The 27,716-nt window shown below is 33.9% G+C and overlaps 2 protein-coding genes across 4 annotated transcripts in view; one reads left to right on the top strand and one right to left on the bottom strand.

Moving 5' to 3' along the window:
- Positions 1 to 27,716, top strand: part of LOC142351456 (uncharacterized) — a 285,637-nt gene that overhangs the window by 64,342 nt on the left and 193,579 nt on the right. For both annotated transcript variants that reach the window (XM_075403485.1, XM_075403476.1), the window contains exon 10: positions 1,349 to 1,488. In XM_075403485.1, coding sequence (XP_075259600.1) covers positions 1,349 to 1,488 — 140 coding nt within the window. The remainder of the gene's footprint in view (positions 1 to 1,348; positions 1,489 to 27,716) is intronic.
- Positions 20,237 to 27,716, bottom strand: part of LOC142351465 (tripartite motif-containing protein 2-like) — an 85,701-nt gene continuing 78,221 nt past the window's right edge. The window contains exons 2-3 of one of the 2 annotated variants that reach the window (XM_075403497.1): positions 24,637 to 24,717; positions 20,237 to 21,318 (exon numbers count right to left, since the gene is read on the bottom strand). In XM_075403497.1, the coding sequence (XP_075259612.1) occupies positions 20,675 to 21,318; positions 24,637 to 24,717 (725 nt within the window). In that variant the 3' untranslated portion in view covers positions 20,237 to 20,674. The remainder of the gene's footprint in view (positions 21,319 to 24,636; positions 24,718 to 27,716) is intronic. The other variant, XM_075403506.1, reaches the window with a different exon arrangement.

The following is a 27,716-nucleotide window of genomic DNA, read 5'->3' as shown; positions in this document are numbered from 1 at the left end:
TCAAATGGATTTCCACTTCGAGTCACTTCCGGAATTCTTCCGGTTATGTTTTTTTTAAGATCTGTTTACACATTTTCATGATTTTTGAAGTCAAGTTGGAGTAGTGATTTTAGTCACGCCGAAACAGGAAGTGGAGCAAAAAAGTGAGCGGTTTTGCGGCGTGAAATTTTTTCGCTCTAAATTCAAAGTAGAATGAGAAAACGGTGTTAGAACAAAAATTCGCTTTCTCGCTAGTGGTTTTCTTGTTTACATGCGGCAATTTCACGTTGAGTTTTACTGTTTTTTTACAATTCAAAGAATTTGAATTGTATTGGGGCGCTGTCTTTTTTTTAAGATCTGTTCACACATTTTCATGATTTTTGAAGTCAAATTGGAGGGGTGTTTTTGGTCACGCCGAAACAGGAAATGGAGCGAAAAAGCGAGTGGTTTTGCGGCGTGAATTTTTTTCGCTCTAATTTTAAAGTAGAGTGAGAAAACGGTGTTTGAACAAAAATTCGGTTTCTCAATAGTGGATTTTTGTTCACATGCGGCAATTTCACGCTGATTTTTACTGTTTTTTCGATTTTTTGTATCGGATTTTTTTCTAAACAGTTTTTCCAATCCATTCAGAGCTCATTCTGGACCTAGTTTTTGGTTAGAATAAAAATTACATATCTCACTAGTGGTTTTTTGTTCTCCCTAGCAGCATTTTGACATTGATTTTCTGTTTTTTTTTGTTTTTTTCATCTGATTTTTTTTTAGAAATGGTTTTCCCAATTCAGTCATTGCCCGTTCTAGGTCTAGTTGTTTGTTAAGTCAATGAAAATTTTTTGAATTGTACGTCAGGACTTGTCCTGCTATGTTTTTTAATTTTTTGGAAAGGATTTTTTTCTAAATGGTTGCCCCAATCCTTTAATAGTCCGTTCTAGTTCTAGTTTTCTGCTTAGTCAATGAAACTTCTTTGAATTGTACGTCAGGACATGTCCTGCTTTGTTTTTTAATTCGCTTTACTTTTTGATCACGTTTTTCGTGATCACATTTTTCGTTCTTCACCTTTGTTAAGTCACAATTTTCGCATTTGAATTCTGACTTACCTCACTCACTGTTTCAACTGAGTGTTTGCTAGCTGACATTGGTATTGAGCAGATTAACTTGAAGTTTAGAAGCTGAATTAAGTATAGTTTTAGAATCCAACCGCAACTGCACGCCGAATTAGAACACTTTTTAACACTAGAAAAATAGAAAAAAATTTGCCAATTAATTCTTCTTTTTTTCTTTTTCTGTTTCAATCCCAATGTGCATCAAGCGCGTCAACGGCGGCTATTTTCCTGCAATCTGCCAGCTATGTTTTATCGTGATTCGGTTGCAGGTCAGTCGCTGATAGACATGGTGAAGAAGCAGAAGATGCAGACAGGCAAGGCTTCCATGTGGGACAACAGCAGATTCCCAGGGGTGTGGTTCCTTCCTTATGGCTGGTACTCTACACAGGGTGGAAACACATTCAATGAGGTTATACCAATTGACAGGAGTCTCAAAAATGATAGTTTGCACAATTTTTTTCCTGTTAGTAATGGACAAATGTGAAAGACTGCCAAATTTATGTGTTTCTGAAACTATCATTTGCACTATCACATGCAAAAATAATGACGCCCCGCGTCGAAGATTTGGGTCTATATCCCATTTATCGTCATCCATTCAGCACAAACCTAGTCTAGACATGGAATTATTAAAATACCGTCCTCGACAACCGACATAAGGCATAAAAAGACTGTTCTGGATAGAATTTCGGTAAAATATTTTTTTCTGACTTTAAGTGATGTCCTCGACTGTGGCTGGAACTAAAACAACTGCACTCGAATTTGGCTAGACAATAAAACGTGTCCTGGAATTTGGCTGGACAAAAAAACGAGTCCTGGATTGCGCTTGCAAAATGTTGTTAGCTTGCAAGCTGTTTTTTTTTAACTTCCTTAAAGTTAAGGACATGACCCTAAAAATTGGTTAACTATTGCGTAAGGTTAGAGGAGGTCATACGATTGAACTCAGAGGTTGGTGGAAACTTTTAGTTTGTATATGAAAAAATTTGACTCGACTTATGAAAAGTATTAGCCTCGACATTAAATAGGGTTATGGACCGTGTAATTTTAATCCAATATTTACCCCCAACCCCACCTGGACCCATAATAGGTCTTTTCATAATTCCAGATCTAGACTAGAGAAGCACCAAATTACACTTTAACCTCCACCTGTGGTGGATGTGAGACTTCATAGTGTAGACATTGACTCTACTGTCTTTAATGACATAGTCCATAGCCAAGGTATTTTTATAGCATATTAGGATGGAGCACGTGCTTTCCATAGAAGACTATGGTCGAGCACAGATTTTATATCTTTGTGCTGATGCGCAAGCATTCAAGAGCAAAGACTAAACTAGCGTTTCAGTAGTGAAACTTGGAACCAAGAGCAGAAATTTGGGTCGAGTTTAAGTCCAGCAGCAAAACCTTGAGTCAGGCAAGTCCTTGCTTAGACATTGGACTGTCCTTTCCTCCAACTGTTGGTTATCCTACAGCAGAAATTAACATTTTACAGCAAAAAATGACAAAATTTTAACTAATTTTTTTCCGGTGTTGCCACTATGTTCAACGTGCAGTAAATTGTTGGTATGTTTAGTTTCCAACGTAGGATAATGATGGCATGTTCGGCTTCAAACCAGACGAAATCATTGAGAATCCACCTTGTTCGCCTGTTTTAATATAATCATTCCTTAACTCGGTTAATGTGTATTAATGAACTGAATCCCAATCAACGATGAAAAATTCTGGTACGAAGCTCATAATTTTTCAAATAATTTTGCCAACGAACTAAAGAAAAATTTTCAATAAATGGTCAGTTTTTTTTTTCAAAACTATTTTACCCATGAAATTAGATTCAGACAAAAAGGCCCACAGGAAAACCCACTTAATATTAGATACAAACAAACCCCTCAGAAAAAAACACCCACGGAAATAAACTCCCATGGTTTTAAGAGCCGCAGATTTAGCGCGTTTGGCAATGACTCGCTGTCGAAGGCCATGCCTTAGCAGCCATTAGGATTTGATATTAACACAGTGTTGGACACCCCTCACATTCAAATATGCACTAATCGAATCAGAAAAAGAAACTACACAAAAATAAAAATATTTTGTTTCTTGTCAGGTACCATATCCAGTTTCCTGGCCACATTGGCATATAGTTCTCCTGTCTTAAGTTCTGCAAGGCCCGTTTGAATCCTTTCTCTAGAAACTATACGCACTTTCTAAATTGAGCATGCCGTACTAATTAGCTCCCAATGAAAACTCAATTTTGAGATAATTGGTCTTTGCTGAATGAAAAAAAGATGTTCAATATAGTTGTGATTTCTGCGCAGCAGTTGAGGGTATTATTGCTCATCCTTCTAAGTGTGTTTCTTTTTACATTCCGGAAAATCTGAGATGAATTAGAGAGCCGACTTAATAATTCTTCAGGGTAGCGTTGTTGTTCTCAAAACAATAAAGAGAACGATGAACGAAACAGATGGAAAGATAAGTGCTGAACAATTATCTGGCTCAGGAATCATATTGGATAGTACAAATCACTGATAGATTTGTGGCCCAATATTTTCAGTAAATTTGAAATCAAATGTGAAATCATGATCAGTATCGATCGAAAAAAGTCGATTCTATAACAGTCGAAATCAGTCCATATCCCCCCAAGAATTTTTTTCTGAGTGAGAGAAAAGAATTTAGTTCGTATTCCACTTTCTTCCAACCAAAATTTAATTGCTCCCCAAATGAACCTTTATTTTTTCATTTCAAAAATTGGCTTCCGTTTCTGAAAGTTCACTATTAAAAGAAGGAGAGAATTCCGTTAGCAAAATTTTTGCTTTTCGTTCAACTGATTTTTCATTATTAACTTTTTTGATTTCGGTACTGGGCTAAATGAAATGAGTACAGGTGACATGAATACCTGCCAAATGCTTTCTAAATTAATTCATTGCATAGATCTATGATAAAGATTCAACAACATCATTTGAAGTCCTCTATTGAAATTAGTTTCCGCTCCATTCAAGCAAAATACAATATAATGGCTTCATCCCGGTTGGAACAGACAAGAAAATGGAAACCAGGGTTGTTGTCAGGTGGCTAGACTACTAAAGCTCTCAAAAGAAACTTGTGAAAAAATTTAAAAGGATATCACGGCTAACGGTGTCCTCAACGAGCACACTAATTCATTGTGCAGCTCCTGTAGAAAAAAAGAGCTGAAAAATTAACTTGCACATTTTAAAATACCATAAGTCTACATTGCCAGAAGCTAAAAGGTCAGAAGTTCCTACTTAGCCAGAAGTTGACTTCCGTTGACTTTGGTATTTTAAAAACGTGCACGTTTCGTGTTTTAAGCATGGCTACGTGACTCTGCAGAAATCAGTGTGAATTTCTGATTTCAAACATCGAACTGTTTCACAGTTCTAAATAACTGCCAGAAGTTATCATTGTCTACAGGCAGAGACGCGTAATAATTACTCAGATATCAAAGTCAGTAACTCTAATGGCAATTATCAGGCAATATCATTGTTTTTACCATTAAATGGTGTCAAACCTTATCGGGGTGTCATCAGTGTGTAAACGATTGTAGCGGCTATATCAGTCTTGTAATCTTTCAATGCAAAAGTTTCTAATTGCTCTCAAACGAAGTTTATAGCAATTATATTAGTCCTGTTGGTCTTTTTTATGCGATTTTTTCGCTTGACCGACATTTTGTCTGACGCTTTTGTCCATTCTTCCTCAAAAACAGGATAAACAGGTAACACCCAGCGGGCATTATGTGCTCTTCGAGCTTTTCAGCTCCGTTCAGCTCAAAATGTTTTGGAGACTTATTCTTATGGTGTGAAGGGCGGTTCTTTGAGGTTGAAGACACCCCCACTGTTGACCCCTCCCCCGCTATTGCCCTCACCGCCCCCCACCGTGTTGTTGCCCCCCCCACTGCTGCTCACCACTCCCGTTCCTCCCCATCAGCCCCCGGTGCACCCCCCCCCCCCCAACCCCAACAGCGAGTGGTTGTTCGTGGCTACTGACGAACAACCGCTCGCTAAAAACGCCAAATTCATACAAATTTTCAATTTTTTTTCAAGCATTTTGAAAAATTTTGCCATTTTGAGTTATATTAGCCCTAGATGTCAAGGAACCTCCTTTAAGGATTGATAATAGGTTACTGCATAGTTTCTACTGATAATGGAATAGTTTCAAGATTTTAAATTTACGAGTTTCAGCATTTATTTTTTGACAAAATGTGATTTTTTTAAAAATTTTTTGACATTTAGATTTCATTTTTCAAGTCTTCCCAGTCACAAGGACCCAAAAATCTCATTATGGGTTGGACAATTAATTAATGAAAACTTTTTATCTGCCATGAATCAGCTCTCAACTTTTTTATATCACAAATTTTAGCAAACCTTCTTTTTAAAAAAATCTTTGATACTCTTTTGTGGTTTTCTGGATTCTCCAACCTCAAGAGCCAAAGAACCTCCTCTAAGGTTTAAAAACAGGTTACTGTACAATTTTTGGATGTAATGCAATGTTTTTTCAACACTTTAACATAATAAATTTCAGCATTCTTTGACAAAACTTGTTTTTTTTTCATTTTTCAATTTTTTTTGTCATTCCTCCGTTAGCGATTCATCATAAGTTATCAAAAGTTTTTTGACCGAAGAATTTTTTTCAACTTTTTAATATTACAAATGTAAGCTGCTTTTTTTTATAAAACTTGCAATTCTTTTCTTAATTAAACTTGCAGTTTTTTGAAATTCTTTGTCATTTTTAGGTTTCGTCAGCCTTCCGAGCCATGGAACCTCCTCTAGGGTTTGATAATGGGTTCTTATTTAGCTTCTAGGTGTACTGGAGCGTTTTTCAAGATTTTATTATCACGAATTTAAGCATTTTTTTAAAAAAATATTTGCAATTTTTTGCCACCGACGAACAACCGCTCGCCAAAAACGCTAAATTCATACTAATTTTCAATTTTTTTTCAATTTTGGTTGAGAAATTTTGCCATTTTTGCGTTTTATTAGACCTAGATCTCAAGGAAATTTTTCTAAGCTTTGATAATAGGTTACTGCATAGTTTCTAATGATAATGGAATAGTTTCGAGATTTTAAAATTAGGAATTTCAGCAGTTTTTTTGAAAAAACGTGATTTTTTAAAAATTTTTGACATTTATTTTTCATTATTCAAGTCTTTCTGGACACAAGGACCCGAAAATCTCATTTTCGGTTTGACAATAAATTAATGAAAAATTTTTAACAGCCATGAATCAGCTCTCAACTTTTTAATATCACGAACTTTAGTAAACTATTTTTTTTAAAAAAATGTTTTTATATTCTTTTGTGGTTTTCTGGATTCTCCAGCCGCAAGAGCCAAAGAACCTCCCCTAAGTTTTAAAAATAGGTTACTCTACGGTTTCTAGATGTAATGCAATGTTTTTTTTCCCAAGACTTTAACATCACAAGTTGCAGCATTTTTTGACAAAACTTGTTTTTTTTTCATTTTTTCGATTTTTATTGTCATTATTCAAGTTTTCTCATCCTCAGGGGTCAAAAAACCTCCGTTAGGGATTCATCATAAGTTGTCAAAAAATTTTTGGCCAAGGAATAGTTTTCAACTTTTTAATATAGCAAACTTAAGCTGTTTTTTAGTGAAACTTGCAACTCTTTTTTTAATAAAACTTGCAGTTTTTTGAAATTCTTTGTCATTTTTAGGTTTCATTAGCCTCACGGGCCACGGAACCTCCTCTAGGGTTTGATTATGGTTTCCTTCATAGTTTCTAGATGTACTGGACTGTTTTTCAAGATTTTATTATCACGAATTTAAGCATTTTTTAAAAAAATATTTGCAATTTTTTGCCACTGACGAACAACCGCTCGCCAAAAACGCTAAATTCATACTAATTTTCACTTTCTTTTCAATTTTTGTTGAGAAATTTTGCCATTTTTGCGTTTTATTAGACCTAGATCTCAAGGAAATTTTTCTAAGCTTTGATAATATGTTACTGCATAGTTTCTAATGATAATGAAATAGTTTCTAGATTTTAAAATTAGGAATTTCAGCAGTTTTTTTGAAAAAACGTGATTTTTTAAAAATTTTTGACATTTATTTTCCATTATTCAAGTCTTTCTGGACACAAGGACCCAAAAATCTCATTTTCGGTTTGACAATAAATTAATGAAAAATTTTTAACAGCCGTGAATCAGCTCTCAACTTTTTAATATCACGAACTTTATTAAACTATTTTTTTTAAAAAAAATGTTTTTATATTCTTTTGTGGTTTTCTGGATTCTCCAGCCGCAAGAGCCAAAGAACCTCCCCTAAGTTCTAAAAATAGGTTACTGTACAGTTTCTAAATGTAATGCAATGTTTTTTTCCAAGACTTTAACATCACAAGTTTCAGCATTTTTTGACAAAACTTGTTTTTTTTCATTTTTTCGATTTTTATTGTCATTATTCAAGTTTTCTCATCCTCAGGGGACAAAAAACCTCCGTTAGGGATTCATCATAAGTTGTCAAAAAATTTTTGGCCAAGGAATAGTTTTCAACTTTTTAATATAGCAAACTTAAGCTGTTTTTTTATAAAACTTGCAACTCTTTTTTAATAAAACTTGCAGTTTTTTGAAATTTTTCTTCATTTTTAGATTTCATCAGCCTCAGGAGCCACGGAACCTCCTCTAGGGTTTGATAATAGGTTCCTGCATAGTTTCTAGACGTACTGGAGTGTTTTGCAAGATTTTTTTATCACGAATTGAAGCAGTTTTTCGAAAGTCTTTGCAATTTTTTCGAACTTCTTGAAACTTTTTGAGTTTTTTAAATTTTTTTTCCGAATTCAGGGGCACAGGGACCTGCAGCGAGGTTTCACAATAAGCTGTTTCATAGTGCGTAAAGTTATTGTTAAGGTTATACCCAACAGCGAGCGGTTGTTCGTGGCTACTGACGAACAACAGCTCGCTAAAAACGCCAAATTTATAATAATTTTCAATTTTTTTCAATTTTTGTTGAGAAATTTTGCCTCCTCTCAACAAATTTTTTTATAAAACTTCCAACTCTTTTTTTATTAAAAATTGCAGTTTTTTGAAATTATTTTTCATTTTTAAGTTTCATCAGCCTAACGAGCCACGAAACCTCCTCTAGGGTTTGATTATGATTTCCTGCATAGTTTCCAGATGTACTGGACAGTTTTTCAAGATTTTATTATCACGAATTTAAGCAATTATTCAAAAGTATTTATAATTTTTTCGAACTTCTTGAAACTTTTTGTTTTTTTAAATTTTTTTCCCGGCACCAGGGTTTTGAGTTTTATTAGACGTAAATCTCAATGAACTTCTTTTAGGCTTCATAGTAGATAACTGCATAATTTCTAGTGATAATGGAATAGTTTCAAAATTTTAAGATTACGAATTTCAGCTATTTTTTAGAAAAAACGTGAGTTTTAAAAATTTTTTTGACTGTTATATTTCATTACTCAAGTCTTCCCGGTCACAGGGACCCAAAAATCTCATTATGGGTTGGACAATTAATTAATGAAAATTTTGTATCTGCCATGAATCAGCTCTCAACTTTTTTATATCACAAATTTTAGCAAACAATTTTTTTAAGAAAATCTTTTGATACTCTTTTGTGGTTTTCTGGATTCTCCAGCCGCAAGGGCCAAAGAACTTTCTCTAAGTTTTAAAAATAGGTCACTGTAGAGTTTCTAGATGTATTGCATTATTTTTTTCAAGACTTTAACATCACAAGTTTCAGCATTTTTGACAAAACTTGTTTTTTTTTCATTTTTTCGATTTTTATTGTCATTATTCAAGTTTTCTCATCCTCAGGGGTCAAAAAATCTCCGTTAGGGATTCATGATAAGTTATCAAAAAATTTTTTGGCCAAGAAATAGTTTTCAACTTTTTAATAAAGCAAATTTAAGCTGTTTTTTTTTATAAAACTTGCAACTCTTTTTTTAATAAAACTCGCAGTTTTTTGAAATTCTTTGTCATTTTTAGGTTTCATTAGCCTTACGAGCCACGGAACCTCCTCTAGGGTTTGATTATGGTTTCCTTCATAGTTTCTACAGTTTGAACTTTTTAATATAGCAAATTTAAGCTGTTTTGTTTTATAAAACTTGCAACTCTTTTTTTAATAAAATTTTGAGATTCTTTGTCAATTGCAGTTTCATCAGCCTCACGAGCCACGGAACCTCCTCTGGGGGTTGATAATGGGTTCCTGCATAGTTTCTAGATGTACTGAAGTGTTTTTCAAGATTTATTATCACGAATTTAAGCAATTTTTCCAAAGTATTTGCAATTTTTCGAATTTTTTGAAACTTTTTGATTTTTAAAAAATTTTTTCCGGCACCAGGGGCACAGGGACTTCCAGCAAGTTTTTCAGAATAATCTGTTTCATAGTTTCTAAGGTTATTGATAAGGTTATCACTAACAGCGAGCGGTTGTTTGTGGCTACCGACGAACAACCGCTCGCTAAAAACGCCAAATTTATTCTACTTTTCAATGTTTTTTTCAAGCTTTTTTGAGAAATTTTGCCATTTTGAATTTTATTAGCCCTAGATGTCAAGGAACCTCCTTTAAGGATTGATAATAGGTTACTGCATAGTTTCTACTGATAATGGAATACTTTACAGTTTTTAAAATTACGAATTTCTGCAATTTTTTGACAAAACGTGATTTTTTAAAATTTTTTTTTGATATTTATATTTCATTATTCAAGTCTTTCCAGACACAGGGACCCAAAAATCTCATTATGGATTTGAAAATATTTTTATGAAAAATTTTCATCTGCCATGAATCAGCTCTCAACTTTTTAATATCACAAAGTTTACCAAGATAATTTTAAAAAAAAATCTTTTGATACTCTTTTGTGGTTTTCTGGATTCTCCAGCTGCAAGAGCCAAAAAACCTCCTTTAAGTTTTAAAAATAGGTTATTGTACAGTTTCTAGATGTAATGCAATGTTTTTTCAAGACTTTAACATCACAAGTTTCAGCATTTTTTGACAAAATTTTTTTTTCATTTTTTCGATTTTTGTTGTCATCATTTAAGTTTTCTCATCCTCAGGGGTCGAAAAATCTCCGTTAGGGATTCATCATAAGTTATCAAAAATTTTTCGGCCAAGGAACAGTTTGAACTTTTTAATATAGCAAATTTAAGCTGTTTTGTTTTATAAAACTTGCAACTCTTTTTTTAAAAGTATTTATAATTTTTTCGAACTTCTTGAAACTTTTTGTTTTTTTAAATTTTTTTCCCGGCACAAGGGTTTTGAGTTTTATTAGTCGTAGATCTCAATGAACTTCTTTTAGGCTTCATAGTAGATAACTGCATAATTTCTAGTGATAATGGAATAGTTTCAAAATTTTAAGATTACGAATTTCAGCTATTTTTTTGAAAAAACGTGAGTTTTAAAAATTTTTTTGACTGTTATATTTCCTTACTCAAGTCTTCCCGGTCACAGGGACCCAAAAATCTCATTATGGGTTGGACAATTAAATAATGAAAATTTTGTATCTGCCATGAATCAGCTCTCAACTTTTTTATATCACAAATTTTAGCAAACAATTTTTTTAAGAAAATCTTTTGATACTCTTTTGTGGTTTTCTGGATTCTCCAGCCGCAAGGGCCAAAGAACTTTCTCTAAGTTTTAAAAATAGGTCACTGTAGAGTTTCTAGATGTATTGCATTATTTTTTTCAAGACTTTAACATCACAAGTTTCAGCATTTTTTGACAAAACTTGTTTTTTTTTTCATTTTTTCGATTTTTATTGTCATTATTCAAGTTTTCTCATCCTCAGGGGTCAAAAAACTCCGTTAGGGATTCATGATAAGTTATCAAAAAATTTTTTAGCCAAGAAATAGTTTTCAACTTTTTAATAAAGCAAATTTAAGCTGTTTTTTTTTATAAAACTTGCAACTATTTTTTTAATAAAACTCGCAGTTTTTTGAAATTCTTTGTCATTTTTAGGTTTCATTAGCCTCACGAGCCACGGAACCTCCTCTAGGGTTTGATTATGGTTTCCTTCATAGTTTCTAGATGTACTGGACTGTTTTTCAAGAATTTATTATCACGAATTTAAGCAATTATTCAGAAGTATTTGTAATTTTTTCGAACTTCTTGAAACTTTTTGATTTTTTAACTTTTTTTCAGACACCAGGGGCACAGGGACATCCAGCAATGTTTCAGAATAAGTTGTTTCTTAGTTCCTAAAGTTATTGATAAGTTTATCACTAACAGCGAGCGGATGTTTGTGGCTACTGACGAACAACCGCTCGCTAAAAACTCCAAATTTATTCTACTTTAAAACATTTTTTCAAGCTTTTTGAGAAATTTTGCCATTTCGAGTTTTATTAGCTCTAGATGTCAAGGAACGTCTTCTAAGCTTTGATAATAGGTTACTGCATAGTTTCTAGTGATAATGGAATAGTTTCCAGTTTTTAAAATTACTGATTTCAGCAATTTTTTGACAAAACGTGATTCTTTAAATTTTTTTTGACATTTATATTTCATTATTCAAGTCTTTCCAGACACAGGGACCAAAAATCTCATTATGGATTTGACAATATTTTTATGAAAAATTTTCATCTGCCATGAATCAGCTCTCAACTTTTTAATATCACAAAGTTTACCAAGATAATTTTAAAAAAAAATCTTTTGATACTCTTTTGTGGTTTTCTGGATTCTCCAGCTGCAAGAGCCAAAGAACCTCCTTTAAGTTTTAAAAATAGGTTATTGTACAGTTTCTAGATGTAATGCAATGTTTTTTCAAGACTTTAACATCACAAGTTTCAGCATTTTTTGACAAAAATTTTTTTCATTTTTTCGATTTTTGTTGTCATCATTTAAGTTTTCTCATCCTCAGGGGTCGAAAAATCTCCGTTAGGGATTCATCATAAGTTATCAAAAATTTTTCGGCCAAGGAACAGTTTGAACTTTTTAATATAGCAAATTTAAGCTGTTTTGTTTTATAAAACTTGCAACTCTTTTGTTAATAAAATTTTGAGATTCTTTGTCAATTGTAGTTTCATCAGCCTCACGAGCCACGGAACCTCCTCTGGGGGTTGATAATGAGTTCCTGCATAGTTTCTAGATGTACTGAAGTGATTTTCAAGATTTATTATCACGAATTTAAGCAATTTTTCAAAAGTATTTGCAATTTTTCGAATTTTTTGAAACTTTTTGATTTTTAAAAAATTTTTTCCGGCACCAGGGGCACAGGGACTTCCAGCAAGTTTTTCAGAATAATCTGTTTCATAGTTTCTAAGGTTATTGATAAGGTTATCACTAACAGCGAGCGGTTGTTTGTGGCTACCGACGAACAACCGCTCGCTAAAAACGCCAAATTTATTCTACTTTTCAATATTTTTTTCAAGCTTTTTTGAGAAATTTTGCCATTTTGAATTTTATTAGCCCTAGATGTCAAGGAACCTCCTTTAAGGATTGATAATAGGTTACTGCATAGTTTCTACTGATAATGGAATACTTTAAGGTTTTTAAAATTACGAATTTCTGCAATTTTTTGACAAAACGTGATTTTTTTAAATTTTTTTTTATATCTATATTTCATTATTCAAGTCTTTCCAGACACAGGGACCCAAAAATATCATTATGGGTTTGACAATATTTCTATGAAAACTTTCATCTGCCATGAATCAGCTCTCAACTTTTAAATATCACAAAGTTTAGTAAACTATTTTTTTTTTAAAAAATCTTTGATACTCTTTTGTGGTTTTCTGGATTCTCCAGCCGCAAGAGCAGAAGAACCTCCTCTAAATTTTAAAAATAGGTTACTGTACAGTTTATAGATGTAATGCAATGTTTTTTTCAAGACTTTAACATCACAAGTTTCAGCATTTTTTGACAAAACTTATTTTTTTTCATTTTTTTGATTTTTATTGTCATTATTCAAGTTTTCTCATCCTCAGGGGTCAAAAAATCTCCGTTAGGGATTCATTATAAGTTATCAAAAAATTTTTTGGCCAAGGAATAGTTTTCAATTTTTTAATAAAGCAAATTTAAGCTGTTTTTTAATAAAACTTGCAGTTTTTTGGAATTCTTTGTCATTTTTAGGTTTCATTAGCCTCACGAGTCACGGAACCTCCTCTAGCGGTTGATAATGGGTTCCTGCACAGTTTCTAGATGTAGTGGAGTGTTTTTCAAGATTTTATTATCACGAATTTAAGCAATTTTCCAATAGTATTTGCAATTTTTTTGAACTTCTTAAAACTTTGATTTTTTTTCCGGCACCAGTGGCACAGGAAATTCCTGCAAGGTTTTACAATAAGCTGTTTCATAATTTCTAAAATTAATGATATGGTTATCAATTTTTTTACAACACTAATTTTTTTTGATAAAATCTGTTGTTTTTTTTCAATTTTTCGGAAAGTTATTATCAAGTTCCAATTTTATGGTTCTTCATAATTCATTGAAACTATTTATAGCATATAACAGGGATACGGATGCCGGATAGTCTCTTGAGACGATGAAAGGGTTTTGAAGATAATAATATCTTGAATTTTAGCAAGATTTTGTTCAAATACGCATTTTTTTTTCAAAATTTTTGATTATTTTTGCCCTTTTATGAGTTTAACGATTATTACTGGCCTTCTGAACTTTTTGAGTCTTGGAGCATTTAGCCCGACGTTAGTCGACGTTTTTCAATTTGTTCAATTTTTTTTGACTTGATAACGTCAATGAGAATATAGCCTGATGAGTCTAAATTAAACTGTTAATGTCATGCACATCAGGTTAACGGATCAATATCAAATAGTCAAAAATCAATTCTTTTCTGAATTTAATAGCCGCCGTCAGCCTCTGAACGGCCATTATTTAGGCGCTCTCTTTTCTTAGTTTACTTCATCTTTGAGGCACGTTTTTTGTTCTACATAAGTCACTATGGATTTTAAGTTCTTTCAGTCATTGAATTACGCAATGTGGTGAATACGATCAATGTCAAAGGAGAAGAGATAAACCAATAAAGCCGGGTCATTAAGTCATAGTGCATCAGGATATCGAAGTTCATTGGAGTTTTTTCTAGCTGACATTGATATTCAACTTATTAGCTTTCAGTTTGGAAGCTTAATTTAGTGTAGTTTTAGAACCTTACTGAAGTTTCACGCCAAACTAGAACACTTTTCGAACCTTAAAAAACAGAAAAAAGATATGTCAATTTGTATCTTCTTGTTTTTTTCTTTTTCTGTAACAATCCCGGTGTGCATCAAGCGCGTCATCGGCTGCTATTTTCGGAAAGTTATTATCAAGTTCTAATTTTATGGTTCATGAGACATTGAAACTATTTATAGCTTACAATAGGGATAGGGATGCCGGATAGTCTCTTGAGACAATGAAAGGGTTTTGAAGACAATAATATCTTGAATTTTAGCAAGATTTTGTTCAAATACGCAATTTTTTTTCAAAATTTTTGATTATTTTTGCCCTTTTATGAGTTTAACGATTATTACTGGCCTTCAGAACTTTTTTTGGTCTTGCAGATGGATTAATTGACAGAGCACCAGAGACACAAAATGATTTTGAATACTTTTTTACAGCGAAATCTTGAATTTTCTGTTTGATTTTTGCACAGAATTTTTTCCATTTATTCTATTTTAACTACTAACAAGGCTAAAAAAAAGTTGCAGAGGCGTGATGTCATCATCTATTATCCGCATTAACGCTGAGCTATTGTAGAAAAGTTTTTATCATCCAGCTTAACTAGCACTTTTTAGGAAATCCTTGTTAATTGCTCCCATACGGAATTTGTAGCAAGTATATTAACCATGTTTGTCTTTTTTTAATGCAATTTTTCACTTGACCGGTTTTTTGTCTGACTCATTTGTTTTCCTCCACGGAAAAGGGAGAAAGATTTAAGCTAACGCCCCTTCAATCGAGCTCACCTCACGCCCCTTCAATTAGGCTAAAGCTAGACTCACTAAACCGTGGCTAGCTACTGACGAAGCCAACGGCTCGCCGGTCTTTGGCGAGCAATTCGCCCGGCGTTAGTCGGTTATGTTTCCCATTTGAGACACTTTTAATTTTTGTCCCCAAAAATGAGACAAAAAGGTAAAGCCGGGAGAGCAATAATTTCTCTTAGAGCCTTGCCTCTCAAAAGTCTCTACGTAATCAAAGTAATGGCTTCAACGATGCATTACTTGATAATCAGCTCTATTTCCTCCCCTCAACTTTATCCCCCATTTAATCTGCCCTATTCTCCAATTCACAACTCCACCTTTCCCACCACTCCACATCTCCGTTGCATTGCATCCGTAACCACGCACACTTAAACCCCAGACGCACTCACCAATCCCTTTCTCTCTCCCCTCATCCTCAGCACGCCTTTTCATTAAAGCTATCACTAGTTTGCTTAATGAGCAGCTAGTTTTTGAGGAAGTCAACTGCTTGCCAGTTGTTTGAGAGCATTTAGCCCGACCTTAGTCGACTTTTTTTCATTTTGTTCATTTTTTTTACTTGTTAATGTCAATGAGTATATAGCTTGATGAGTCTAAATTAAACTGTTAAAGTCATGCACATCAGGTTAACGGATCAATATCAAATAGTCAAATTTCAGATCTTTTCTGCATTTAATAGACGCCGTCAGCCTCTGAACGGCTAATATTTAGGCACTCTCTTTTTTTTTAGTTTACTTCACCTTTGGATCACGTGTTTTGTTCTATATAAGTCACTATGGATTATAAAATTCTTTCACTCATTGATTTATGTAATAGAACACTTTTTGAACCTTAAAAAACAGAAAAAAGAAATGTCAATTTGTTTCTTCTTGGTTTTTTCTTTTTCTGTTTCAATCCCGGTGTGCATCAAGCGCGTCATCGTCGGCTATTTTCCGGCAATCTTCCAGCTATGTTTCAGATTGAACTTGCCTTGAGTGAGGTGATATGACTTTTTTTGCTGGTTGTCGATCAATTCACATGCGAATACTATTGAAAATAAAACATGTTTTGATTTCATTGGTGTATAATTGTAAATGTTTGGATTCCTCATTAAGCAATTATTAAATTATCTTTTGCTTTGACCTAATTCCTTCCAGAAAATTTTAAGAGCTTTTCGAATTTCACGTGTATTTGATGTTTTTTGTTGTCTTGCCAAAGGAAATATTTATTGACAGGTCCGATTTCCTTTCGGGTGAATCATCGTTAGTTTTATCTAGTTTTTTCAGACAATAACTTTTTTCTTTTGTTTTTGCAATACCTTTTTATGTCTTGAGCATTTTGTCAAGGTGTGTCAAGTATTCTATCGGTTGTTTTTTTAACTAATTTTTTTGCTACATTTCTTCTCAGCTTATGTTCCGTAATATTCTTCACACTCAAGTGATATTTTGGTTTTTTGGTTTAAGTTTGTTTTTGTGCGATCTATTCTATGTAGAAGTGATCTACTGTGGTCACCGAATTGAAGTCTTTTGCTAAAATAAAAGCAGTCGTCGGCAAGAAAACAGCAAACAACTATAGCTTAGTTGCTTGGGCGTTAGAATTTTGCCGTACAGTGGGTCTCGAGTTCTCACCGCTCTCGCCTCAAAAAATGAAGACAACCTAAACATTCTGAGATGTCATAACGCAATCTGTTTAGCAGTTTCAGTTTGTGCCCATTTCTATTGAAACAGAAATCATTCGATTTCATACTCTTTTAGATAAGTTTTAATTTGTTTCAATTTGTCATTTCTTTGATTATTGTGAGTTTTAAAATTTTTTATATTTTCTATTACATTGAGTGGTGTGAGGAGAAAAAATAGGCAGTTATGGTGATTTTGGATGTTTTCTATGCAACTTAAAACTTGGTGGTCTGTCAGCTTCTCTCGTGGAATGTTCTGCACTCTCGAATGCTGTTTCAACGCTGAGCTTTTTAATTATTGCGAAATGTTATTTCCTCTCATTTAGAAAATTATTTTCTTGATAAAATACAACCGACGTTCAGCGAGAAAGCAGAAAAGCGGGTAGGTCTCTGTTATTAAGGTCTCAGACTGTCCTACGCAAATTCATGCGTTGGGATCAGTCGCGGGTCCTCAGTTCGCAAAAAACTCAACGCATAAAGCTTCTAAGCTAGCTTTACTCTCAATTAAAGTGTCCCGCCTGATTTTCGAGAGTATTTCATGCAATGCTAGTCCGTTCATTTTGGCCTCAAAAAAATCAGATCAAATTGCATTTTATGGAGTGAAAACTTAATGTGTTTAAAGGCTTGATTACTATCCTTATTTTTTTGAATTGCAAATCAAATCATTCTGTTTCAAACTCTCCTGGCGATTTTTTAGATAGTGACTTATTGCGATTTTGTCATTGTTTTTGTTATTGTGAGCAATAGAATTTGTTACAAGTTTTTCTCCTTTGACTGAGGTGAGGAAAAAAAGATTTTCAATACACAATTGCGGTTTTTGCAGTGCTGCAAATGCTTTTCTAAAATTATTTGAAGTTTTGTTAATTTTTTCTTGGTAACTTTTGTTCTATATCTCAGATTGGTTTTAAAAATTGGTTTTTTGTTTTTGATTGTAAATAGTGAGAACATTTATTAAACTTGTCTTGGTTTTATGAACATCATAACACTACTCTTCAACCACATATATTAGTTTTTTCACCGATTTCTGCTAGTCTTTTTGTTTACTTTTTTTTGTAAGTCAAATCAAAGGGTTTAGTTGACGTTCAAAGCTATTCAAATAGTAAAATTTTTGATGGTCAAGTCATTTTTTAGATCGTTATTTGGGATTTTTCCTAATCTTTTATAACACTGATTTTTTTATAACACTGTTTCAACTGAATGCAGCATGAAATTTAACGTATACCGTCTAAATCAGAGGAGGCAAAACCAAAAGAAAATATTAATGAGGCCTTTGATAATTGAACTTCAGTAGTGATCTATTTTGATGCACCTTTGACTTTTTGTCTCGCTCTTTTGACTTTTTGTCCTCAAAAACGAACTTAAAAAAGCCAGGACAGCATTAAATTCTCTTAGAGCCTTGCAGCTCAACCGTCTCTGCTCATCGAAGTAGGCGTTTTAATGATGTAGTTTAGGAGACCAAAATTTTTGATCTGAAGGAAGGCTCTGAGAGTTTGACACCTCCTCAATAATCACCTCTACTTCCTCTCCTCCGCCTTCTCCTCTTTGCGTTTACACTATTCTCCACTCCACTACTCCATTTTTCCCACCACTTCTCCTCATTGCATCCGTAGCCACATACACTTAACCCCAGACGCACTCACCACCCCTTCCCCTCCCCTCATTCTCACCACACCCCTCCATTAAAGCTAAAACTAGCTTGCTTAATGGGCAGCCAGCTTTTGAGGATACATATGCCAGTTGTTTGAGAGCAATTCGCCCGACGTTACTCGACCTTTTTTGTTTTGTTCATTTTTTTTTACTTATTTAAGTCAATCAGTTCGTTGCTCTCAAGTAAATTTTTTACGCTTGGCTACTTATTTTTTGCGTGATCTACTTTGTTCTAGCTTCGGAGAGAAGTGTCATGCTAAAATAAAAAGCAATTGTCATCTAGGGAGCAGCAAAGCAATTATAACCTAGTTTTTAGGGTCTCAATCTGCCATACTGTGGATCTCGGGCTCGAATCACTCTCAGGCTGTTACCAAACAAAAACAGTTTTCCAGCTTAAAAGTTTTTGAAGCTACTTTTGTTCTTTATGTTTTGGTGCCTCACAAACTGCAGATCACCTCAACAGTCAGAGGTGTCATAACGCAATCTGTTTAAAAGTTTCAGTTTGTGAATTTTTTCTTGAATTAGAACTTATTTGACATCTGATTACTTTATATAAATTTTCAGTCGTAGTTTTATTTGTTGCTATTTTGTCTTTTTCTCGATAATTTTCAGTATTAGAAGTTGTTAAATGCTTTCTAACTTGGAATGGTTTCAGGAGTATAACGTTTTTCTGATCTCGCGGTACGTGTTACCAGTAGTTTTTCTAGAGCGTTTGAGTTCTCCATGTCTTTTTTAATAGCCGCGAAGCGATAGCTGAGGCTATTATTGGCCTTCTCTTGGTTTTTTTTATTTATTTCTTTGTCATGATTTTTGTTACGACCATATGACGTCACAACCACTTCAAATCTGCTTTTTTTTCATTCGTTCACGCAATTTCAACTTAAATGCGTGCGTGACGTCATTTTCACTCTTTGTTGAGCTAATTTTTTTTGTTCATGCGCGTGATTAAATTTTTGGTCACATGTGACTTACCTCACTCTTAAAAATGACTTCCTCACTGAAATTGACTTTTCTTTGCTTTAATTCAAAGAGATAAGGTCAATTGAGGGCTTGGCACTCTAATTGAATGTCATTTAAGGGCAATAATAGAAGCAGCAATAAGTTATACAGACTCTTAATCAAAATTTAACGTCTCAGTCCTTAATGAAGAGAATAAGTTTCTTTTCTGTTCTTTTTTACCTTCTTTTTGACACTACCGATCTATGAAGCTATTGCGGCTATTTTCTGACAATTTGCCAGCTATATTCGTTGATTTTGTTTCTCATTGGTTTTTAAGCTTTGTTTTTGTTTTCTGAGGTCACGTAGTGTGAGCGTTTACTTGACTTTGGTTATGACGAACTTCGTAACTTTTGTTCTCAAATGACCGGAGTTTTGTTGTTAGTATGCAATCGTGGTATTTTGTTTGTTTTTGTGTACGTAAGATCAAAAAACTTAGGTAACCATCAAAATTGTTCATACAGTAAAAATATCAATCAGTGGTTTGTTGAGTCAATTTCTTGGTGGCTGATTCAGGACTTGTCATGCCATATTTTAAAATTGGGTTCACATTTAACTCACCTTCTGCACAAGGCGAAATTATCACACCTGGCTTGGCTTCTGACTTGACTTTCCTCAGTCAGTGTTTTAACAGAATGAAGTTTAGAGTATAGTTTAAACTGTCTAAGTCAAAGAGCAAAATAAAAATTGGTGTTAACCGATAAAACTTTCACTGAGACTTAGTTCATTTGGTTAGCCGGAGATTGGCAGCAGAGTAAATCAGCGCTGAATCAGTATAGAGACTTTCTGTTTTTAGGACGGCCAGTACTCTGTTCATGTCTCAATTTACACAGGCCAGTCTTGATTTTTGTGTAAAATTTACTGCATGAAAAAAAATACGCTCAGCTTAACTCCCGCCAACAATGTTTGCTTTATATGATTCGAACTTCCGCGTGCGTACTTGTAACGTTTAACTTGCGTAGCAAGTCGTAGCCACAAAGCTAAATGGGCTTTGACATAAGTATGACATTACTCTGCTCAGACTTAATTTTTTGGCATGAGTAATATTCAGAGTGTACAGGAAAAGTTTAGCCTGGGCAAACTCTATGACCTCAGTATAATCATAATGAAGACGAACTGCACATAAAGGAACTTAAAATATTCTGGAGATGCAATGTTTCAGAACTGAATTATGTTTTTACACTTGAAATGTGCTGTATCAGCGCTGAAATGCTCTGAGACTCATGTCCGGGTATCAAAGTTCAAATGAAAGAATGCTAAAGAACATTTGTATCGTGTTTTGCTTTGGAAGCTGAGATATGTTTCAATACTAATGGACTTCGTTTTCTCAATGAACGTAATTGGCTCAACTGGTTTCTGGAAATTTTGTATGGCTATGCTTTCTAATTTTAAATCTCATCGAAAAGTTTGAGATAGGATAAGTTCATGATTGAGGGTTTTTTTCGTCTAAAAGCACTCCTTAGGTTGTATAACCAGCCACAAGTCACCGTTTTCGTCCAGAAACTTTTGATTTTTATCCAACAACCTAGCCCATAGAATTGATACAACGGCCACGTTTACGTCTGTTGACTGTTCTATTTTTTCCAAAATTGAATTTGAACTGTCGCCGTGGTTGTAAATTCCAACTTTGATTGGGTTATTTCCTTTCCAGTACTTGCAAATCACGTCCAACATAGGTGCTTTGTTATGCAGCGGACTCGCAATCTTTCGAATTCCCAGAGCAAAGCCAGATGAATCGTTTCCAAAACTCATGTCAAATGACCACTTGATTTGATTGAATTCGGTTATCATTAATCGTGGATTGCCGAACTTTAGTTTCAAACATCTCATTGCTTCTCTAGGAGTCTGCGTTGCAGTATTCAAGCAAATAGGATCTGGAAAATTGTAGTTCGTTTCTAAGAAACTTTGAATAAACTCGTAGCTGCAACCCTCTGGATTCTCCAAAAAGCCGTATAGCTTATGCTTAGTTTCTTCAAGTAATCGCCTGGATTTTTGTACCACTCTGACTTGAGTCTGCAAGTTTGACCACTTCACTAGTTTCTGGTTCAACTCGTTAGTTTTGTGTTCTATGTCAGCGAGAAAGTCATCGCCTGAAATTTATTAATGCTTTTCATTAAAATCACTTAACAATCCTCTGGCTCGACATTTCAATTTCCCGTCATTTCTTATCAAGTAAACACTTTCTAGTTTCAATGGCAGCCGTCATCTGAGCCGGTTATTGTAGCGGGCCTATTTTTAATAGCCGCAAAGCGATAGCTTCTTCTCGTGGTTTTTTTACTATTCAAAAAAATTAGATTATATTGGTTCTTTTTCTTTTTTACAATCCGAAATATTTGAATTGTATTGGGGCGCTGTCTTTATACGACTCAAAGAAGAGTATTGGAGAAGTCTTTTTACAATCCAAAGTATTTGGATAGTAATGTTTATAGCATGTTTATTCTTTTTTCGGACTTTTCACGTCAGTGAGAAGTCTAATTAGAGTTATGATTTTAGTCACGCTGAGAACTAAAGGCAGTTAAAACCAAGCAAGCTTTAGGTGTGAGTTTTCTTTTCAAACTGCCTTTAGAGTGGAGTGAGCAATTGGTGTTCGAAAAAATTTTCGGTTGTTGAGAGGGACTTTTTTTTCACGTGCGTCAATTTCACTTCTGATTCCATTGCTTTTTTCTCTTCAATGTTTTCAGTTTGATGTATATGTGTTCTAACTGCATTTTTGCATTTAATTGAATTCAAGAAAGTGCAATTAATGCTTGTTTTCACTTTGACAAAATTATTAGTCACAAATTTTTAGTGAATATTTGATTTGTGCCCCGGTTGATATTGTTTCTGTTGTCTTATAACTTATCATCAATCACAGAATGATTGATTATTAGTGAGGCAGAAATGAACATAGCTGATGGATCGAATTAACAATTACTGGTTTTCATAATTCTGACTATAAAATTTCTCAGAAACTTTCTTTTAACTTTTGTAGTTTTGATACTATTTGTTGTACCTCTTGTTAGCGTATCAGTTAGTATCATTAAGAACAGGTGTCGTAGGGTGCTAATTGAGATTATTTTGATCAATTTAAATATTTTTGTTCAAAGCTAATTGTTTCTATGTCTTTGCAATAATTTCTTCGCAAAATTTTACCGTGTTTTGTTTTTGCAAGTTTTTATTGGCCACTTTTTTTATATTTATGTCATATTCTCATTCATGACCGGTCTCATTGTTGCTGATTAAAAATAAATGGATCACAAATTTATTGACCCTAGCTATTGATTTCTGTCATTTTTACATAATTTGTTTTCGAAAACTCTTAGCGCGATTTTGAGAAATTTTTTTAAAAAAATAAAGCTTAATACTGTAGTCTTGCTTGTTTTGTTGTTTTGCTTATGGTCTTATCACTTTATATTTCACCTAATAACAGTTCTCCAAGGTATTCAAAATTTCCATTAGTTTCTTAAGGGCATGTAGCTATATGATTTTTTTCTTTGAGGCTTCTGATTTTCAAGAATATCTTTTTCACCAAGGTGATTTTTTCCAATTTTTTAGTTTTTGAATTCTTTCCATCAATTCCTACACAGTTGTCTTTATATCTCAATATTAAGTACTCTTAAAACACTAGATCTTCAAACAGAAGTCTTAAAAATGTCTTCAGGTTTTTCTACGCGTTTTCACAGATAGAGGATGTTTATTTTTGTTGACCGTCTTAGTTAGATGTTACTGTAAAATGCTTAATTATCAGGTCATTAGCAAAGTCACTTCTTGGGATTGTAATTCAGGATCAATGAATTTGAATTGTATTTCGGATGCGCTGTTCTTTGAAATCTGTTCACTCTTTTCCGGCTTTTTCACGTCAGTGAGAAGTCGAAATAGAGTGGTGATTTTGGTCGCACTGAAATTTTAAAGGGAGCAAAAAATTGAGTAGGTTTGAGGCGTGACTTTTTTAAAAGTCTCTGTAAAGTGGTGGGAGAAATTGGTGTTTGAACAATTTGTCGGTTTTTGAGATGGGTTTTTTTTCAGGTGCGTCAATTTGACTTTTGTTTCCTCTGCTTTGGTGTTTTTAAGACGGTGCATGTGTGTTGTAAAAGTGACTACTTGCATTTGCTTAAATTATTAAGAGGCAGCCAAAACTTTTTATGACTTTGCCACTATTTGTTGTCAAAAAATATTTGGTGAATTTCAGATTTTGCCCAATTTTTAAAATTATCTGTTGTCTTATCCTTTAGTACCATCAAAGACTGGTCTAATTGGTTGTCTAATAAATGCATAAAATAACATAATAAAAGACTCGAATTAACAGCCAGTGGTTTTTATGACTGTGATACTACTTTTTCGGAAAATTTTGAGGGAATTTTTCCGTTTTGCAAGAATTTATTGTAGTTTTTGATGTCTTATCATTTTATCTCATTAGGAGAGATATCTGATGCTTCTGATAAAGATTATTTTGATCGATTTTGATCGTTTTTGTTCAAAGCTAGTGCTTTTATGACTTTGACATTAATTGTTTTTAAAGATAATTATCGAATTTTTTGAGTTTTACGAGTTTTTCTTTGCAATTTTGTCGTCTAACTTTAGTGTTATTATCGACAGGTCTCATTGATAGCTACAAAGGTGTCAATTAAAGCAAATTTTTTCAGTTTAGAGCAATTGCTTTTTGTGATTTATAGGCTTGTTCGTTTTTTAAAAAACAAACAATTTTTTCGAGTTTTGCTATTATTTTTTGTACTTATTGCTGTCTTATCACTTTATCTCAATGATGACAGGTCTGAACGGTGGTCCTTGAAGAGTCAAATAATTGATGTACTTGTACCCTTCAGTAGTTGTTGCGTTCTGTGACTTTTATTCAAAGTATTTTCAAAAAGTTTCAGCGAGGTTTTTTTGCGGTTGTTGGCTATTTTTGTCTTATTGTTTGATATTATTAGTGAGGGGTCTCACGTTTAATGACGTTTAAAGTGGAGTTTATGATTGTCAGGTCATAAATTAATAAGTTTCGTTGAATTATGTTTCAGGACTTGTCCTGCTGTGTTTTCTGTTTCTTATCTTGATGTTCTTTCTTCGTTTTTCTTTGGCCGCAAATCTAAAAAATGAAATCAAAAATAGAAACGGGATAAACTCATAATGCTCAATTTTAGATGCCCGTTACTCGAACTTTGTTCTTATAAATCTTAGTTAACATGCCAGAAAATCATTTTTATTGCTACTAGCCCCTGAAACGTCTCACTATGAAGCAGGAGTAGGTTCAACTACAATTGGCATCAACTTAGTTTGCATTAAAAAATTGTTTTTGTATAGTTTTTTTTAAATTATTTTTCTTGTCTTTCAATCCCAATCGCAGTTTTGAGAACAAACGACGCTAGTTTCACAGCTAAGCAATTTAGAATCAAAAGATTTAATGCCTGGTAGTTCTTTCAAGTCATAGTTACCTCCTTCAATCCTTTCTGATAAAGTTTTTGGCCTCTCTCCGCCTGGTCCTATCTTCTGAAAGAGGCGAAGCTTCCATCGATCTACAAATAGTAATCAAATCAATTTGCACTTCAAAATGGTTTAGTACGAAACCCAATTTATTCATTTTCTCTGATCTTGGTATTCGAATTGGAGATATGGCAACCGTTACATTTTGGGCGTTTTTTTGTTTTTTTTTCAATAGTTGAGAACGTAGCAAAATTATATTAGAATTCATATTGAACGATTCTGCGATCCGTTTCCGGTTTTCTACCGACAATTTATTTTCAGCCAAAGCTTGTTAGTCCGTTTGAACTTCTGTTTTTGTAGTTTGACCTTGACTTCCTTTTAGTAACTTTACTTCTGTTTTCAAACATTGAATTTTATTACCAGTTTAGTTACTTTAACCTAATAATTAGAAACTTCGGTTAAAAGTTACAGAAAGAACCACATACCATTTTACAAAATTTTCTTCCCAAAAAATTACTGCTCCCTAACCAGCCTCTTAACTCCAGACAAAAGCCCCTGCCCCCAATAAACTAAGAATCGAGTCTGGATTTTTCAGAGTTTTGTTTTTTGATGAATTGGATATTTGGGTAGTTCTTTCTCTTTCTCGATGACATTTCTGATTTAAAGATTCATCCTCGTTTAAAGATTCATCCTCTTCAAGTTGTTTCCGTTATTCAATTGTTTTTTTCTCGATTTTCCGCTTGATCAAGATTTTTGTCGGACGTTTTATAATTTTTTGCGTTCAAAACGGACAAACAGGCAAAACGCGGAAGGCAATGAGTTGCTGAGCACCTTTTGGCGCTTTCCTAGTCTTTGAGTGTACAATCCAACAAAGTTACAGAGAAGAAATTGGCCGGTTTAGGCAATCCGCCTATCTCTCACGTCACATTGCCTCCCCTCCCTCCTCCTCTACTCCGTCCCCCCTTAACGCCGCTTCCTCGACTTCTGTCTCTTAAATTCCCAAGTCCCTTCAGCTCATCATTCTCAAATACTCATCATTCTCAAATCAACCATTTTCAAGTTTGAATCAACAAATGTTTGTTTCTCTTTTTAAGAGCTTGCTCACAGCAATAGCTGGCGCTATTATCTGCCTATTTTTGGTTTTTTCTACAAATCAAAATTTTTAGTATAGCTTACCTAGCAAAAAAAATGGGTTTTCATACGGAAATTTGCGAATTTCCCGATTAGCGAATTTTAAATATAAGTATATTTGATTAAGACAAGAAGTTGTTCAAATTGAACCAAACTTGGTATGGAGTATCTTCTGTGTAGGTAGAGTGTAGGAGAAAAAGAATTTTTGCTATAGCTTGTCTAGGAAAAAAATTAGTTTTTCATAGGGAATTTTGCGCCTTGCGAATTTTAAAAACAGCTCTTTTTCATCGGGTCAAGGAGCTGTCCAAATCAAACCAAACTCGGTATGGAGTATCACCAGTGTAATTATAGTGTAAAACAAAAAGAATTTTTGGTATAGCTTGCCTAGCAAAAAAAGTTTGGTTTTCATACAGAAACTTGCGAATTTCGCGATTTCAACTATAGTTATTTTTGATTGGGTCAAGAAACTGTCCGAAGTGAATCAATCTTGGCATGGAGTATCCCCTGTGTAGGTAGAGTGTAGGAAAAAGAAGAATTTTTGCTATAGCTTGTCTAGGCAAAGAGTCAGTTTTTCATACGAAATTTTAAGAATTTCGCGAATTGCGAATTTTTGAGAAATTTAAAAATAGATCTTTTTGATCGGGTCAAGGAGTTGTCCAAACCAAACCAAACTCGGTATGGAGTTTTCCCTGTGTAGGTAGAGTGTAGGACAAATTGAATTTTTGCATTATCTTGCCTAGTAAAGAAGTTAGTAATTCATACGGAAAATTTTGAATTTCGCGAATAACGAATTTTAAAAATAGGTCTTTTTGATCGGGTCAAGGAGTTCTCCAAATCGAACCAAACTTGCTATGAAGTATCCGCGCATATGTAGAGTACAGAACAAAATGAATTTTTGCTATAGCTTGCCTAGCAAAAAATTAGTATTTCATAAGGATTTCATACGGAACTTTTTGAGTTTCGCGAATGAGGAATTTTAAAAATAGTTCTTTTTCATTGGGCCAAAAAGTTGTTCAAATTGAACTAAACTTCGTATGTAGTATCCCCTGGGTAGGTAGAGTGTAGGATAAGAAGACTTTTTGCTATAGCTTGCTTAGTAAACATGTTAGTATTTCATACGGAACTTTGAGTTTCGCGAATGAGGACCTTTAAAAATAGTTCTTTTTCATTAAGTCAAAAAGTTGTTCAAATTGAACTTAACTCCGTATGTAATATCCCCTGTGTAGGTGGAGTGTAGGACAAAAGGAATTTTTGCTATAGCTTGCCTAGTAAAAAAATTAGTATTTCATACGGAACTTTTTGAGTTTCGCGAATAAGGAGTTTTAGAAATAGGTCTTTTTCATTGGGACAAAAAGTTGTTCAAATTGAATCAAACTCGGTATAGTGTATCCCATGTGTAGCTAGAGTGTAAGATGAAAAGAATTTTTGCTATAGCTTGCCTAGGGAAAAAGTTTGTGTTCCATACGGAAATCTGCTAATTTCGCGATTAACGAGTTTTAAAAATAGTTCTATTTCATTGGGTCAAAAATTTGTTCAAATTTAACCAAACTCTGTATAGAGTATCCCTTGTGTAGGTAGAGTGTAGGACGAACGAAATGTTTGCTATAGCTGGCCTAGGAAAAAAGTTAGTATTTCATACGGAAAGTTGCCAATTTCGCGAATAACGAGTTTTAGTCATTTGTTTTATAGCCATAGTCATTTATAGTCTTTTAGCGATTTATTATGCTTTGTTGTGATTGGAGGGAGATAGAGTTTAAGCTTGGTTTTTTACCTAAAGCTCTTCTCATAATCTCCAATAGTTGTTAATAACTCCGCCGTAGCCGGTCGCCAGCCCGGTTGAGAGAAGGAGGAGGGGAACACACCCAAACATACTGGAAATCTCAACGTTGTTCGTTAGTTCAACTGATGATTTTTCCGACAGTAGTAAACCTATTTTAGCTCTCTGCTGCTGGCAGGCTGT

Source organism: Convolutriloba macropyga, chromosome 1, assembly GCF_964194025.1.
Source record: "Convolutriloba macropyga chromosome 1, txConMacr16.3, whole genome shotgun sequence".
NCBI lineage: Eukaryota > Metazoa > Xenacoelomorpha > Acoela > Convolutidae > Convolutriloba > Convolutriloba macropyga.
Note: the sequence above shows the minus strand (reverse complement) of the source record. Positions and strands in the feature narration are given on the sequence as shown.